Source organism: Lagopus muta, chromosome 3 (genome assembly GCF_023343835.1).
Source record: "Lagopus muta isolate bLagMut1 chromosome 3, bLagMut1 primary, whole genome shotgun sequence".
NCBI lineage: Eukaryota > Metazoa > Chordata > Aves > Galliformes > Phasianidae > Lagopus > Lagopus muta.
Genome location: NC_064435.1, coordinates 26604644 through 26621568, shown reverse-complemented (window position 1 = coordinate 26621568; position 16925 = coordinate 26604644). Strand labels below are relative to the sequence as shown.

Sequence of the window (16925 nt, the reverse complement as noted above, 5' to 3'; positions counted from 1 at the left end):
GGTCGCAGCACCGCGCGGCGCGGCACGGGCAGGAGCCCGCGCGATACCGGCCCGACGCGGTGCGGGCGCGATGCGGTGCGGGACACGGCCGCCTCTCACCCCTGCCGGGGGCGCTGTGAACCCTTTGGTGCCCGGCCGGGCCCGGCGCGGCTCGGCGGCGGGAGGATCGCGGGTTATAAGCGGACTTCTCTCTCTCCGCCCCCGAGCGAAGTCTCCCTCCGCCCCCGCCCGCGCTCCCCACCCCTTCCTCCGGCCGCGGAGAAGGGCATGGAGTTCGCGGGAGCCTATAAAAGCCCCTGAGAGCCCGCCGAGGCCACGGCGTTGAGATAGCCGACGGAGCCGGGTGGGTGCACCATGTCCCATCACTGGGGGTACGACAGCCACAACGGTGAGTGTGGGGCACGGCGGGACGCCTTTGCTTGCCGGCCGCCCCGGGAAGCAGCGCCGCGGTTCTGCCGTTCCCTGAGCTCGGAGGCGCTACGGTTTTGCCGCTGTAACCTTGAGATGCCACCTGCGCCTGAGCGGCCCGCCGAGCATCCTCTGCGTTCCGACACGCGGGGATGGGGCAGAGGGTGCCCCGGTGGAACCCGGCCGCGTTCCCCTCATGTCGGGAACTGTCCCCGCCTTGATCCCCCAACGGGTTTTCCTAACGGCCGTACAGGTGCCGCGGGGACGTCGTGCTCCGCAGAGCGGTACCTCTGACCCCCGAGCCCTGAGCCGCCCCGCGTTCTCTTGCAGGACCCGCGCACTGGCACGAGCACTTTCCCATCGCCAATGGGGAGCGCCAGTCGCCCATCGACATCAGCAGCAAGGCCGCCCGCTACGACCCAGCGCTGAAGCCCCTCAGCTTCAGCTACGATGCCGGCACGGCCAAAGCCATCGTCAACAACGGGCACTCCTTCAACGTAGAGTTCGACGACTCCTCTGACAAGTCAGGTGAGCGCATCCGTGTGTGCGTAAGGGCAGAGTGCGATGCTGTCGCTAACGCTGCTTTTAATGCTAAGCATCAACTGAAGCTGCAGGATTTCTTTTTTTAATATTAAAAATACATATATTTTGGAAAACTGGACTTCTCTTAGAAGAGTGCTCTGGCTGCCTGTTCTGCCTTACTCTGAACTCTGTAGAAGTGAACTTTTCCTTTGCAGTTAATTGGGGAGGATTTGAGTATATGCTTGAATGGGAAAGGGGAAGAACAAAAAAAGGTGGATTATAAGAACAGCTCTAGGTGTAGCTCATCATAAGCTACCCGACAAATGGTTAATGAGGAGGCAAAAGGCACCGCTGGAGGAAATGGGCTGTAGAATAACAGAGGATTGCAGTTATCAACATGGAGCAGAAATAGTTTGGAAATAGTTTCTTTGGTTACCAAAATATTATTTCATATTTCTGAAGCCAGTATGCTCCCAGGTTAGTTCAGAAGCAGAGGAATGATTAGGAAATACCTCTTTGTTCTTCTGTAACTTAAACAGAAATCCCTGATGTTTCTTGACTTGAAGGCTTTCTAGATACAGACAACATATATCCAGTTCATTCCCACAAGTTTTGCAGGCAGGCAGCTGGCCCACCATGTCCCGCAGCTCACTGTGCTGTGCAGTGAGGTTCAGCACTGTGTCTTGCAAACCCCACAGTAACCCTTCTGGAAGGAATGGCTCCATTGGTGGGCAAAGGGAATCTAAGGCACGGCTGTGAGGAGGGTTCTGCAGGTTGTCCTTAGTTGTAGTTTTTCCCTTGGCTGGGTTTGCAGAAATCACCTTGCTGCAGTGAGTGTGTCTCTATTTTTAATTTGGAGAGCAAAACCAGACTCACTGTAAGTCACTGCCTTCTCAAGACACTGTCTGATTTAACTTGTGTGAGCAAGTGCCCTGTTTCGCTGAGCATTTCCTTAGCACTGTCACTTAGGGAATGGTGCTGGAAACAAATCATGCCCACCCAAAAAAAGAATTTTTTTTTTTTGTAGATAGTATTATACAAAGGTATGTTAGACAACACTGCACTGAGAATCTGTATTTCAGTTGTGATCTTTATGCTGAATAGTGCTAGCGGGTCAGCTAAGTGGTTCACAGCTGCATGGGTACACGTAAGCCTATGTGTAATTTATTCTGAACTTCTGTATTCATATCTGTATAGCTTAAAAAAGGAGGAAAAAAAAAAAAAAAAAGCAGGGAAAAAGGTCTTCTGAGTTCTTAGTGTTTATTACTCTGAAGCACTGAGGAGCCAGAGTTGAAGTGTGTATGTTTCAGCAATGTTAGGAGGAATAAGTCCCATAAGTAAAAGCACAAGGAAGGGATTGCATTTTCATTCACCAGGTCTGTCTGAGTCGGCTCTCACTGAGCCAAAGGAAGAAGCTCTGGGTCCTCACAGCATAACACAGCTACTGTGAGGTTACTCTGTGTGCGTAAGTTGGGGAGGACTGAAAAAACTAGTTTGTATCTGACAACATGGGAGGGAAAAATGGCAGTAACATAAAAGAATAAAAAGAAACACCTATAGGAAGAATGCTCTTTCTGAGAAGTCAGTGCAGAACCAGAACATCTGTGGTGGGGTTCTTGTGACAGATAGGCAGTGACACTGCTCTCAGAGTGGGAGGGCAGAAGATGCAAGTGGGAATGCTCTCAGTGGTTCTGTCAGTGAATCACAAACTGATGAGTGTTCAGGAAAAAAAAGCACTAAACAGCTCTCTGTGAATCCATGTAAGGGCAGATCCTTCAATATCACGCTTCCTATTGAAAATTAGTGCCCAAAATCTACCTGGCAGCACTCATAGTGGCTTCATTTGTATGCAGCTAACTGAGTAACCTACTTTCTTTGCGGAAAATAAAGCTGTCTTTGACTTGTCTGTGCTTGATTCATTCCTGTTCCTGAATTTTGAGACTAACAGTATAATGATCTCTCCAATTCCTGGTTAGACAGCAGTCACAAGGAGAGATTACATGACGTTCTATTATGTGTTACAGAAAATATGGGGATAAAGTCCTGTGAATATTCCTCCCAGGCTGCAGTGCTTGTTTCCGTGAGCTGTCCCATTGCAGTAAGGAATTATCTGTGTCAGTAGGCGTAAAATGAAGCAATAAGATCATTATTTGTGAATAATCTTCAACACATGAGTAATAGCACACAAAGGTGTAGATCCATTCATTAAGAATATTCAGGCACATAATGAATGATGCAGCGGTTTGGAATATTTTATGACTTCTGCTCTTAAGGTGTGCAGAATTAGTTATTGTAATAAAAAGTGCAGAGTGAAGATAGGTCAGAAAGCTAAGATGTGTTTGGATAGAGGTCTCTGAAAGCAGTTACTTATTTCAATTCAGAAGGATACTGAATATTAAAATAAATTTTGATATAGAATACTTTCACAGAATGGCCTGGGTTGGACAATTACCTGGCTTCAACCCCCTGCTATGGGCAGGATTGTCCCCAAATCTTAGTTTTTTTTGTCTATTTGTTATATGTGTGCACAGGAGCTCCTGCCTATATCGGTGGAAAAACTTGGAATTTAAAGGGTAAAAAATAGCATTTCTTAATATCCCATTCAGAAGAGGTAATTTTTCTTTTCTGTCCTTTTAAAAGATCTTTTTGCTAATAGGTGAAGCTCTATAGATGTAGCACTTGGCTTAGTTTCTAATTAACCATCCCAATGACCTATGCAATTTTCCCTTACAATGCTGTTAAAATTATTGTGATCACTTTAGTACTTGACTTTGCTCTACTTTTTTTTGTTAATATAGATGTTACTAAGCATGCTTAAAAAAAGAAAAAAACCTATTCCTAAGCAATTACATGCAAACCTTCTATTTCAGTTCTCCTAGCACAGCCTTACAATTTCTTGGGTTATGTGACAGCTGTGGTATTCCCCTTCTAAAGCTGCAGTTGGTTCCTGAAGTCTGTTCCCTTTCTGTTTCACAGTTGCTAGCTGGTAGAACGGATGCATGGAAGTTGGCAGCTTGGAATTGCCTCTTTCTAAATGCTTTTATTTGCTGAAATTCCATTACTTTCTCTTAGATAAATTATTGTATTCTATCTTGTTTTCTTTCCCTTTTTTGGAATGTTTTCTCAAACATATAGAAAACAAATAATGAATTGTTCCTTAGTTTCTCTTCTTCTGTTCTAGTTTTTTGAATTCTTATGTCTGCTGTCTTGTAGCAAGTGTGAAAGTGCAAGTATTTATACACATTTGTGTTTAAATTGTTATAACCTGAAATAAAAGCAAAACCTCTATACGGTATAAGTGTCACTAGGAATAGAAATACAGCTTTAGGTTTATCCTCCGTTGTCTATTGGGGCATGTGTCAAGCCATTGGTGCTAATAACCCCTGACCTATTATAGTGCACCTTATTCTAGGAGTTTTGTAGCAACTGAGAGCTGTGTAGCTCATTCAGGATACCTTCATAATCATACTGTAGTCTGCCATAAGGAAACGTGTATTGTCATACACTTCAAAAGTTGGAAACAACTGCCAACTTCTCAAAGCTCTAAAACCACAGGAAGTGACTGTGCTCAAGTAAGCCTCAAAAGCATGAAAGACAATTTTGTAATATACACTTTATTTTCATTTTAAGTTCTGTGGAAAACTTTTTGGAGTTGACCTACAACTTGACATTCAAATGGGAAGTGCTCGTACCAGTGAGCACTGTATTCTGTGTTCTCTGATCACGTTTGTCAAAGTCATCTATTAATTATTTCATAACAAATAAAGATATTTTAGCTGTAAAACCTGCCAGAAGTGAATAGTAGCTCTGGTGTAAACCTCTAAAGACCTCACTAAATATACTAGTCACTTCTGCATGCGAATGAGTCTCGTTTCCTCTTCTTTCCTTGCTGCTGTGCTGGAGATACTGAAGTCCAACACAGGCTCTCAAGTAAATTTGACATTTTTATAGAAGTTCAGTCATGATGGAACTTTACAATTATGAGGAGACCTGTGAGATGAAAGTATTTTGTTGACTGTGGGACTAGCATTCCTTGGGAGACTTTCAGCAGTCATAACTGATCACTCAATTCTGCAATGGGAAATATTAACGAAGATCCTTCAACTGTCTTGAATTCTGACTCTGTAAACAGACTGATCTATTTTATTGTATTTGTTGCCAACAGTAATGCAGTAGTTGTTGCGTTAGCAGTGTGTGGTTGGCAGTGGGTTACACTGGAAATTGTGCCGTTGTTCTCTTTTACCCAGCAGGTAAACTGAGGAAGAAATGTGCAGATCTGCTGCCTTTAAGGCAAAGCTTTTACACAAAGTCGCTGCCAGGCATCTATTTTTAGGCTTCCCAGCTCTGTGCATGTAACATTAGCTACACCAGAATAATGTTGGAGGTTATTGGTATACAGTCACAGCTTGAAGCTCTGCAGTACAGTATGGGCTATGCAGTGTCATAACCCGTCTGTATGGAACTGATTACTTATGGCTCAAGGGGACTGTGTTCAGACACCTGCTTATATGTCACAAGTATTTCTGTGCTCTGCCTGACCTGAAAGTCAGAGGTCCCAGAGCGTGTGTGATCACTGAGTAACTTTGTTGTTCAGCTGGTATCAGTAGAAGCTGCAAAGTCTAAGCAAGATGGTGGTTTGAGTGTAGTGCTTCAAGGCAGTAGGAAGGAAAATGATAGGGCTTGAGATCAGTTCTGCTTAATTCAGGCCTTCATTTCTTTACAGAGCTCAAAAGTGCCCTTCCTGACTTTAACCAGCTTACTTCATTTATCTCTTTCTGTTTATTTATTTATATGCGCGACTTCTAGGCAGAAACTTGTCATGGCTTGTGCATGTAAGAATCCTGCTGACTTCCTTCTGCTCTTCCAGATTCTCTCTCTAGAGGCATATTTTAGTACAAAACCAAGAGAAACTCTAGTTAACTGTTACCAGCTGAGTTAAGAACCACTTGGCTGCATTACATCTTAAAAATAAATTTTTCATAGTGCTAGATGGCACCTTGACTATTCTTCCCAACCAATTTGATCACTTACCTTCATAAGTGAAAGGGTGCTGAGTGTTGAGTGCCTAGAGGCCACATTCGCACCTTCCTTCACTTTGCACACCTTCCTTATATCTCAGTTGTATGAGCACCATGTCCAATGCATAATTTCCAGTACTGTAAGCAACCTCTGAGGTTAGTGTTATAGTTACACCTGTCAGAAATGAAGCCAATTGTTACTCTTAAGAGAATCTTAATGGTTCCAACTCAGTGCTTTGGAAGTCATTGTCAAATTATGTGGGTTGAAAGGTGAAGACTGAATGCTGATCAGGGATTCCCTATAGTGCCTTATACATAAAAAAAAAAAAAAAAAAAACTTCTAATCCTCAGAGCAATGGGTTTCACCATGTGAAATGAATAGTGCCTTTCTTGTACTAGGGACAGTATATCACATGGACAAAGTGTTCATAATGTAATGCCAAATTTTCAAGTGTTTAATACTCCCCAGCTGCATCTATAAATAGTTTATAGTGTATTTTGTTCTTTTAAATAGCCACTTCTCTTGCCACTTCCCCTTAATTTACTCTTAGTGGCTAGTGGATGTTTTTGTCTGTACAGGTATGCTGACATTTACATGCATACAGCATTCCCACTTAGATGTCTGCATGATTCCAACAAACAAATGACCTGAAGGGCTGACAAGGAAAGACGTGAACCTGAATGACTTAGGATGGTTAAGCAGGTCAGAGCCTTGTCTGGCTGCTGCCCAGTCTGTGCCAAGTAGTTCAGCAGGGCTGAATTGAAATCACTGAGCAGCTGCTGATACACACGTATGCGCAGATGTGGTGCAGTTTGGCACTTGTTTAATTCTGGCCTATCTCTCTGGAACATCCTTGCTACCTTATCAGGCTAGCCCCCTAGCAAGGTCACAGCAGGGCTTTTTTTTCTTATGAGATACCAATTACGTAGGTTCTTGTGGTGAAGCTCATTACAGATGTTTTCTGCAAGTGTGATCTCTATATCATATGCTTGCGTCCTGTCTTACTCTCCTGCTTGTCATGATATAGTGTCCTAGGAGGAATGTTTGAAAGAGATAACATAAAGAAGGAAACATCTCGCAAAATGTAATATTCTATACTCCATGTTTCACAGAAGTGACAGCTCACCTCAACTGAACCCTTCAGACTGCCGGTTGGGAAGTCCATTCTTGCATAAGAACACAAGGCTAATCCCTGAGCATACTCATAAGAGCCTTTTCATGCCATTAATAGTACATGGTGCTTGAGATGTTTTTCTGCTTTATCTCTGCAGGGCCTGTTTTCTAGCATATAGATATCTGTGCATACACAAATGCCTATACAACATTAACATTACGAATAGTTGCACAATATGTACATTACGTGCACATATCTATAATGCTAAATGCATGCACATGTCTACTGGAGGTAGACAAAATCATGGCTTTTTTTTTATGCCAAAGCAATCTGTGCTTTGAGCTGTGCTCAAAGCTGTATGCTGAACTGTCCTGTTACATTTTAGCTTGGCGGTATCTTAGTTAGAACTACTTTTTGTACTTCGAGCTCTTGACATCCATTGTGCTGCAGTGGGCCCATTGTTTCATCTCCTGGAAGGAGTTTTGCTGTCAGTGATTTCCATTCAAAGGACATTTTTTCATTCAGCTTTGTCTCAGAATCATGAGCTTTAAGAGTAGTGTTTTCTTATCACACTGATCTGTATAACAGGAAGAAATTCATTCTGTCTCAGGAAGCAACCTTATAGTTCAGCCATTTTGATTACTTCTTTGACAAGTTTATTGCTGCAGTGAGATTTATTAGTCTCCTGCCCTGTTACATCCTTATGCAGGGAACTATGTTATTCCTGCCTAATTTCGCTCACTTAGTGGCTGCTGCCACTTCCTGAAGAAAAATATGAAGTAGTCCACAGAACTTCCTGTAAAGCTGTCCTGTTCTGCATGGGAAAAGTAACTGCCCAGTGATTGCCTCTGGAAACAGCAGTGAGGTTGCATGGCCTGAATGAGCAGCTGTCCTGGGTTTCTGTGCATTTCCAAATATCCCATGAGCACATAATGGAGACAAAGATAGTTCACCTTCTTTATCCCAGAAATCCCATAGACATTAATAGAACCGTTTGTGTGGTTATTTTCTGAATTAGCTCTGCTAGTACTTATTTTCACCTAATTTAGAAAATGTTCTGAGGTCATGTAACAGCAGTGCAGTATAATTGCTGGATATTAGTAGTGTAACTTGTTCAGTAAGTGGTAGAAGGTTGAGAACAGTCACAGTTTCTTAATCTAAGCAAAATGGCTCCAAATCTGTCTCACTGCAATATTTCAAATGACTGTCAAATAGAAGAAAATCTGCATTTCCAAGTTGCTACCTCTTGGATTTCTACATGTCTGTGGAGGCCAGTTTTTGATGTCGATTGAGAGTGAAGAATCTATGAGAAAATCATGTGTTTTCCAAGCAGCCCAGTGCTATCTTCACTCTCATCTGAAGCTATGCTATATAATGAAAAGGGATGGAGCTACATCTGTATCTCCTGAGTTAGAGTAATACTGAACTCAAAAGTAAGAGAGTTAATTCTGAGGTGATCAAATATGGATCAGAATTTTCCCATCCCTCAAAAAAAGAAAAGAGCTGGGCTTCTGTTTTCAGTGGGGCCTGAACTGATGTTTCTGTCACATGGATGGGGTGGGGAAGTTCCTAGTGGAAATGTTGCTCTGATGCTCCAGGAGTTTTTGCTTTACAAAAGCCATACTCATGGTTTAAAACAAACAAACAAAAAAACTTTTATACTGAAGAAAAGAAGTTCCAGTATCTTCACGTTTATGTTTTAAATTTTACTTCTTTGGAAAGTCTGGAAAATATTAAGGAAAAATAACTGCTTAATGGAGGCTAGAACAAGAAGGCCTGATGTGTAACTAAGACTGTTGAATTTGTATTCATTCACACTAATCTAATTATTACTTTCTTTGAATGCTCTGCTGTGAGACAAAATAAGCTAGTGCTGGATTTGAGAACCACAGAGTGAGAAAAGTAAGCAAAAACTGCAAAGAGATTTTGTGCATCTTTTGAGTTTTATGAAGTAAACTTTAGTAAACTTTGTGTAGAAATAACACTGCAAATGGATTTGAGAATATTGCATGGTTCTGTTCTTCAGCATGCTTTCCATTGATTAATAATGGCAGATTAACCTGTGCTATGCTAGTGCTTCTGAAGTTCGGGAATGGTGAGACCATGGTCCATTTGTATCTGCAACAAGCAGCAAGTCCATTAGCCAAAGGAACTGAAACTCCATGGCATCGTTTTTAAATGAAACATGTTATTGTGTGGATTAAATGATTTTGCATCAGTAAAGATGTAGCACCTAATTACATTTTAAAATGGAGCTAGCGCACATTTGCAACAACCATTCTGAAAAAAACTCATTCCAATTTGTAGTACTGTGCTTGAAACAGTTGTGCTCCTTGGCAGTTAGAACATGTAGAAATAGAGGAGTAGAGTAAAATAAGTGCCTATTCAATTATTTCAAACAGCCATTCCTCTTCGTATCACACAGTTTGGCAATAGGCAGGGTAAGCCTTGCTCTGATGGCAACGTAGAGTGAAATTGGTAAGACTATAGTGGAACATATATTCACATTTTTCAAACAGAAGTATGTGTTGGCAGACTTCTAAAATTATTTGCCAGAGAAGGAGCTCTGGGCAAACGCTGTTTGTCTACTGAACCAAATTCTGCATGTGTAATGCACACAAGTGGAAACTAATGTGTTTCATACATCTTTCATCTAAATTTCATGTATTCCAGTTGTTTAGTCAAATGCTCACCTCTTTGAGTTCTTCCATTTCCAAGTATCCGCAGCTATGTTTGTCCATGCTTTTGGTATAATCAGAAGAAATCTGAACAGTTACCTTTTCCATTTTGCGTTTGGTTTATATTTTCAAACCTGCACATGTGATAGTTCCATGTTGAGACTTACTGCGGACCAAGAGGCAAGCATCTTCTTCACTCCACAGAATCATTTTGTTTGTGGCACGTGCACAGAGCCGATGTATGTCTAACACCTCATGTCAACACTCTTCTGTCACTTTATATATATATATATTATGCACCTATACACAGAAATAGATCTGTAAGATTATAGCATTTCAAATGATATTTTAAAAATATTTCTGATTTTTAAATATTAGCACCTCAAGGATTTAACAGTGAATTTGAGACACTTAGAAAAAATACAAATCTGTGTAAAACCTTGCCTTAGTAACTTAGATATATAGTTCCACTGATATATTGTTCCATGCTTTATGCTGTGCTGGAGGAGATAGTCTGTGCCTTCAGCATCTCTCAGTAATTGGGCTTGATCCTGCATGTTGTAATGGTGATTGGTCACAGAATAAGTACAAAGTTAAAGCTAACAAGCAGAGTAGGGGGAGCTTACTCCTTTGTAATTGAATGTGTGACTGGGCTCTCCTCTTAAATCAGTCACATCACAGGGATAATGTCAGGTAGTGGGAAGCGTAAGTTAATGCCTCATGTCCAAACCAAACTTTAAAAAAAAAAAAAAAAAAAAAAAAAAAAAAGGCTTCTGCAGCATTGCTGTTCTCACCACCATTTTCTTATACTCATTACTGGAGAGAAAAAACTGGGATAAGCAGAGCTGGATCTTTGCAATGCCTTGTGCTGTGCCCAGCTAGCATCTGTCCGCAGCCAAATGTTTGTGTTTAATTTGGAGTCAAAAGTGTTTTACTTGATCAAATTCACTACGGGATTTGCCTTAATGGATAAACTGCACAAAATGAGGAGATAGAGTACGATACTAAGTAAAATATGATTTGGTCTATAGGTGTACTTTCTCAGAGTAACCTTATGCAGGCCTAGTCTTTTTCTTGAACTTTTTTATTTACTTGGTGACAGAAAAGTTACATCCTTAACTCTTCCCTCGTCACCTGTGATAATAGCATGCTTAATTGCTGATGACATTCACTGTAAATTCACTTACGGTTTTATATGTTCAGTACTGACTTGGGCTTTTTGCAGCAGTGTACCATTGAAGACAATCTGGAGTAGCATGACAGCATGCAGAGCAATAAATTAATTCACTTGGGAGACTTGAGTGGATATTCCAGTCTGAAGTGAGACTTGATAGCAAATGTTCCGGCAGGTGCTAATGGAAGCTCTTTGCTTTGCAGTGCTGCAAGGAGGAGCACTGGATGGAATCTACAGGTTGGTGCAGTTTCACATTCACTGGGGATCCTGTGAGGGCCAGGGCTCTGAGCACACTGTGGATGGCGTGAAGTATGATGCTGAGGTAGGATGTGCTTTGCCTTTCCAGTCTTGTGTGTCTAATGAGTACTTTGATATTATTTTTTTTTTCCACCTTCCACTGTGATAGCAATAGCTCTACAAACCTTCAAGTGGCAAGAGACTGTGGGGATTACCATAGAAGATTTTGGTGCAGTGCCACATTAGGATCAGCCCTTTGCAAATCATAGAATCATAGACTTGCTCAGGTTGGAAAAGACCTTAAAGATCATCTAGTCCAACCACAACCTTACCATACTACCCTAACTAACAACCCTCTGCTGAATCATGTCCCTGAGAACAACATCCAAACGATTTTTAAACACATCCAGGGATGGGGACTCAACCACCTCCCTGGGGAGCCTATTCCAGTGCTTAACCACCATTTCTTTAAAGAAGTTTTTCCTGATATCCAACCTAAACTTACCCTGGCACATCTTGAGGCCATTTCCCCTAATCCTGTCACCCACCTGTCACCAGTGAGAAAAGATTAACCCAACCCCACTCTCACTGCAATCACCTTTCGGGTATTTGAAGAGAGCAGTAAGGTCTCCAAAGGTAATACAGAGATTAGAAACGAATGACTGCTGTGAAATACCTTTTTAACCTTTCCATTAATGCAGGCATTGACTGAATGTGGTTGCAGTTTGAATGGGCCCACAAATTTATCAGCTTTGCTTTTCCATGAGATAGGATTTACTTTAGACAAATCCAGAAAAAATCCTGCCATTGCCTCACATCTGTTGACAATACCATAATTACTTTTCAGTGTGAGTTGCAGATATTGGGAATCAGCCATATGAACTAAATAACATTGAAATAAGAAATAAAGGAGCATCCTTGCTGAAGTGGCCTTGATACTCTTGTGATATCTTTTTCAAAGGCTTTCCCTGAAAGGGCTTCATTGGTGTGTTTTTTTTTTTTTTTCTGGATTTTTGTTGTTGTTTTCTGCTTTTGTTTAGAGTGGAGGTCAGAACTGTATTTAATGTCTTCTCTGTTGTTACGCTGTAGGACCATGTATTTGTGTTGATTAAAAACTTGTGAATACCTGGCTATATTAGAAGTACTGTGTCAAAATCCTGCGGGCTTTGTGTAGGCAAAACTCATTGTAAAGATAAGAGGAGTTTTACCACACTGAAAGCAGGAAGATGCAGCCCAGTTTGCATCTAAAATTCATCTGGGACCAAGAGTCAGAAGCAAAATAAAATGCATGACAGAAATCTCTTTGCATAAATGAAACTTCAGAGTTAATGAATAATGTAACAAATTCTTAACTGTACACAAAAGTTTTAAATCTCAGCAGTAAAACACCATCTGCTCTTAATGTTTAATAAATTACTTCCCTGCATCCTCATTTGTAAAATATTATGGATGGAATATAATTTTCACAGTCCTCCATGTTTTCTTGTTCCTAGCTTCATATTGTTCACTGGAATGTAAAATATGGCAAATTTGCTGAAGCTGTGAAGCATCCTGATGGTTTGGCTGTGGTAGGCATCTTGATGAAGGTTAGTTGAACTTCTTTATATTATTTGTGTTAGTATAGTATGTTCACTGTGTTCCACTATGTGCAAGGAGCCCAAAACACAGGATGAAGCAGTGTTATTTTTTACCCCATAAACCCAGAACAAATCAGATGATGCTCCAGGTTCTTGATTTTCTGTACATACAAAAACTGTACACTTATAGTAGAGTATGGCTGTCATCTGTCACTGTGATGACCCTACAGCAGCACGCTTGCCTCTGTCATAGTAGCACTGCTGTGACTTGGACAGTGAAATGATCTGCATTACTGACTAAGTCATATATATATGAATCTGTAGTAAGACCAGCCTAATTAACAACTATTTTAATTCCCCTGCTATTGTTAAATGTCCAGAGCATTTCATATCAGCCAAATTGTCTTCACAGCTCTTGAAAAAGATGATTGTATTCCAACTGTGTATACTCTGTCCTGGTCTCCTATTAGGAGGGTGGCTTCTATGAAGAAATAGCAGCTCAAATCCAAAAATAAATCCATATGCTGTAAATTGAAATAACAATTTTGTTCTGACCAGTGTCCTCAGCTGACCTATTTGTGCTGTCAACTGGTTTGATTTTTAGAGAGACAGTTGCAGTCAGTTCTGTTTAATATTCCTGTTATGTAATGAACTGGTGCTATGAAAATGTGCTACAAAATGTGTCCTTGAGAATTCTAACAGAAAACTAAGGTGTCACAAAACTGCTCCATTAAGTTCTTTTCATGCTGTTTGTGTTACAGGTAGGGAATGCCAAACCTGAAATACAGAAAGTTGTTGATGCTCTGAACTCCATTCAAACCAAGGTAATATTCTGTGTTGAATGCCACCAGACGAAACCGTTTGGTCTAGAAAGTAGATTCTTTACTACTTTCATGTTCACTCTGTGTATGAGAGTAAAACCATACAATCAGCACAAGTGCTTCTGTAATCATTAAAGCCAAGGATGTTCAAAGTAAGTTAGGTTAGAGGGCAGGTAATTTGTATCTAGATGACTACATCTATTTGTCTTTCAGCTGCATTGAAACCTGTAAGGTAAGAATCATCTTCCAGATAAGAAGTTTGATCAGGTTAAAAACTGGGGAAAAAGTTGGCCTTCTGTATTTTAAATACCGTATAAAGCATATATGGAATCTTAATGTGCTGAGTAATTGGAAACCAGAGATTTATTTAGTAATTAAGTACCACAATAGAGGGTAAAGGCCTTTGCCAACAAGATCCATGGATGGAAAAGATAAAGAACGAGATTTCCCTGTCACCTTTGTCATCAGTCTCCATTTGACATAAATGGATGTTGCCATTTACTTCATTGGACAACAGGTCTCTCAGTTTCTGTATTCCCAGTGTACACTGCATCTGAAATCTTGCTGTTCCTTCAGGCAAGATCAAGTCATATCTGTAAAGGAAAAACCCATAAATTCAACATTTGAAATGCTGAAACGTCTTAACTGTCCTAAAAAATAAAGAATATAGTGCTGAATGTACATAATGCCTGTACCATAAGCGGTACTAACCGTTTATGCCCAACTCAGTTTCTCCCTTCCTCCAAATACAGAGCTTCTGTGGATGACTTCAGTGTGACAAGCCCAGTGGTTGTATGTTTCACTTCCTTAACAATAGTCTGCCTACTTTCTTTATTGCAGGGGAAACAAGCTTCTTTCACAAACTTTGACCCTACTGGACTGCTGCCTGCATGCAGAGACTATTGGACATACCCTGGCTCCCTGACCACTCCACCACTGAATGAATGTGTGATCTGGCATGTTCTGAAAGAACCCATCACTGTCAGCTCTGAGCAGGTAGCTCTCTGAGATAGTGCCAATCGTATTGATTGCTTTGATTCAGTCTTCCAAGTGATCCTTGAAATTGCTAATGTTGCATAGAAATATGAATCTGAAGTGGTTGCTTTTTTCTGGCAAGCTCTTCTTCTTTATGTGGAATTGGAGGTTGATGTAAAATGAAAGATCGTCCTCCATTTGGACGAAGTCCAAGCAATGTGAAGAGTTTAAAAATTTAATCAAGTTGGAGCTGCTGTGTTGGTTTTTTTTATAAAGAAAAAAAAAAATAGAATGCATGAAAAGACTACTTGCATGTGTAGAAAAATGCTAGCATGTACTGCGAGCATCAGCTTGTTTGCTGCACATGCACAAGTCATCTATCTGTGTGCACTTGCCCTGAAAATAGCAGGTTTATCACAAATCAGAAGAGCATTCATTCTGTATCTGCAGTAGTATACTGTAAATCTGTGGCTGGTTTGTTTATTTTTGAGATCTTAGAGCATTTCCAGAATATGCAGACCTCATGTTATAAGGACTGTTCATCACAGAATAGACTGGGAACTCCCATGCATAACTGTAACAATCCTAACTGCCTTGTTCGGAAGAGAGAAAACTTGCAGATTCCAGAAGTCATTTATCTAAGAAGAGTCCCATTTTGTGTTGTGCAGCTTGAGGAGGATGGAACCTTCCTAGTGAGAAGGAGTTCATTCAGACTAAATCAGTCCTGGCCCAAGGTTTCTGCACCATCCATTAATGAAATTATAAAGAAGCAAGATTCTATCCTGAGGTTTGCAACTGCATGCTCAGAAGATACAAATAAATCACGAACCTATAAATATAAACTAGTCCTGAAGGGTTTTAGTTTACCCTTCAAACTCTAAAATCCCTTTTATTTAATTTTTAGTACGGCGCCCATACTAGAACCTTGCGTAGATGTTTCTCTAGATCTGATGTTGGTGAAAGGTTTCGTTGAGCCTTGTGGTTTGGGGTGATGATGTGTAATTCAGATGGTCCTGTTGCAGTGAGTATGCATTTGAGGATGGTTGTGCCTTTTCCCACAGATGTGCAAACTCCGTGGCCTTTGCTTCAGTGCTGAGAATGAGCCGGTGTGCCGCATGGTGGACAACTGGCGCCCATGCCAGCCTCTGAAGAGCAGGGAAGTCAGAGCTTCCTTCCAGTAACCTCAGCGATGCGAGTGATAGAAACTGCTGTGTTTGTGAGGAACCCTTTTTGCTAAGCACAATTCAAACCTTTGCCATGTGTGTCCTGGCAACATCTTGTCTCCCATATTCGCTCTCTCTTTCATTCTATATCTAAAATGCCAGCTAATTAAATGTGAAAGGCTCTTGGCCAAACAGGAAGGGGTTCTTAATGTTTGGAGCTGAGGCGGGGCTGTGTGCATTTTGATGACTTGCTGTGACTGACATTTTGGTGTGACAAACAATATATTGGCTGTTTGGGAGAGCACATGGTGATAGCAAAATAAGCCATTCTAAGAAACCTCATCCACTGGTGTGATAGTACATATAACTAATGATAACTTGAAGCTTTGTCAAAAGCACAGGAATACAAAATATAGGTATAGTATAGGAAAAAAAAAAAAGTATATTGAGAAGGAAAAGTAAAATTGAATACTGAGAATTAGTCTTAGATGTTAAGAAACTGACATGTAAATATTTTGAAGACCATTTTACATTTTTACCCATACTGTCAACAACCTTGATTATGTCTTCATGGTAGTGTGTTGGATTTTTTTAATTAAAAATGTCCTAAATTAAGTATTATCTTTTAAAATTGTTACCACAGAGTACAAAGTATCTTTTCACTGAAATAATATATGCTCTAATTTAAGGGGGAAATAAAATTGTATTTTAGATAACTTCTCTAATAAATCTATACTTATATTTTTGCTTCCAAGTTGTTGTTTAATTCAGGGAAGTAGTTGCTACTCTGTTCACATCATTACATACTAAGCATTATTAATAAACAGCATATAAGGAGCAAGTAAATGCAAAATGATACAATGTATTAGAAGAAAATCCTTAAGTTGCTCTCTGCTAGACTGCAGAAGAAAGAATTGGTTCTGAGCGATCCTTGCAAATTGTCACTGAAGTTAATTGCATAATAAAAGATCCCCTTGCAAGAATTCTGAACAACATTCATTCTGTTGAACAAGCTTCTCCCAAACTGGTTGCGTTAACGTTGCCCTTATGTGACAGCCCCAAAACAAAGTGCCTTATCTTTATGCAGAACACTTATGCAATCTGTTTCTCCAACAAGAACAAATCCTTTCAAGACTGTGTCCCCAGAGTTTGATGTTTAGCCTCACTGCACCGTATCATATGAATAATTTCAATAGAAGAGTTTTCAACAGAAAAATTGTAGAGCAGAGGATTCTGT

General features: G+C 40.6%; 1 protein-coding gene across 2 annotated transcripts; it reads left to right on the top strand.

Moving 5' to 3' along the window:
* The first annotated feature begins 234 nt into the window (after nucleotides 1-234).
* On the top strand, nucleotides 235-16429 carry LOC125690418 (carbonic anhydrase 2). 2 transcript variants are annotated; one of them, XM_048938723.1, is made up of 7 exons: nucleotides 235-388; nucleotides 739-936; nucleotides 11119-11237; nucleotides 12646-12738; nucleotides 13491-13553; nucleotides 14391-14546; nucleotides 15587-16429. In XM_048938723.1, exons 1-7 carry the CDS (start codon nucleotides 355-357, stop codon nucleotides 15704-15706), a joined length of 783 nt encoding a protein of 260 aa, XP_048794680.1. In that variant the 5' UTR covers nucleotides 235-354; the 3' UTR covers nucleotides 15707-16429. The 2 variants fall into 2 exon arrangements, with proteins under 2 accessions (XP_048794680.1, XP_048794681.1); XM_048938724.1 differs by lacking the exons at nucleotides 235-388; nucleotides 739-936 and adding an exon at nucleotides 4783-8965.
* The last annotated feature ends 496 nt before the right edge of the window (nucleotides 16430-16925 follow it).

Excerpts from the sequence above, each read along its gene's own strand:
- LOC125690418 (XM_048938723.1), top strand. The coding sequence starts at position 355 with ATGTCCCATCACTGGGGGTACGACAGCCACAACG. Across the intron at positions 937-11,118 it reads CGACTCCTCTGACAAGTCAG|TGCTGCAAGGAGGAGCACTG; the intron begins GTGAGCGCATCC and ends TTTGCTTTGCAG. Across the intron at positions 14,547-15,586 it reads TCACTGTCAGCTCTGAGCAG|ATGTGCAAACTCCGTGGCCT; the intron begins GTAGCTCTCTGA and ends CTTTTCCCACAG.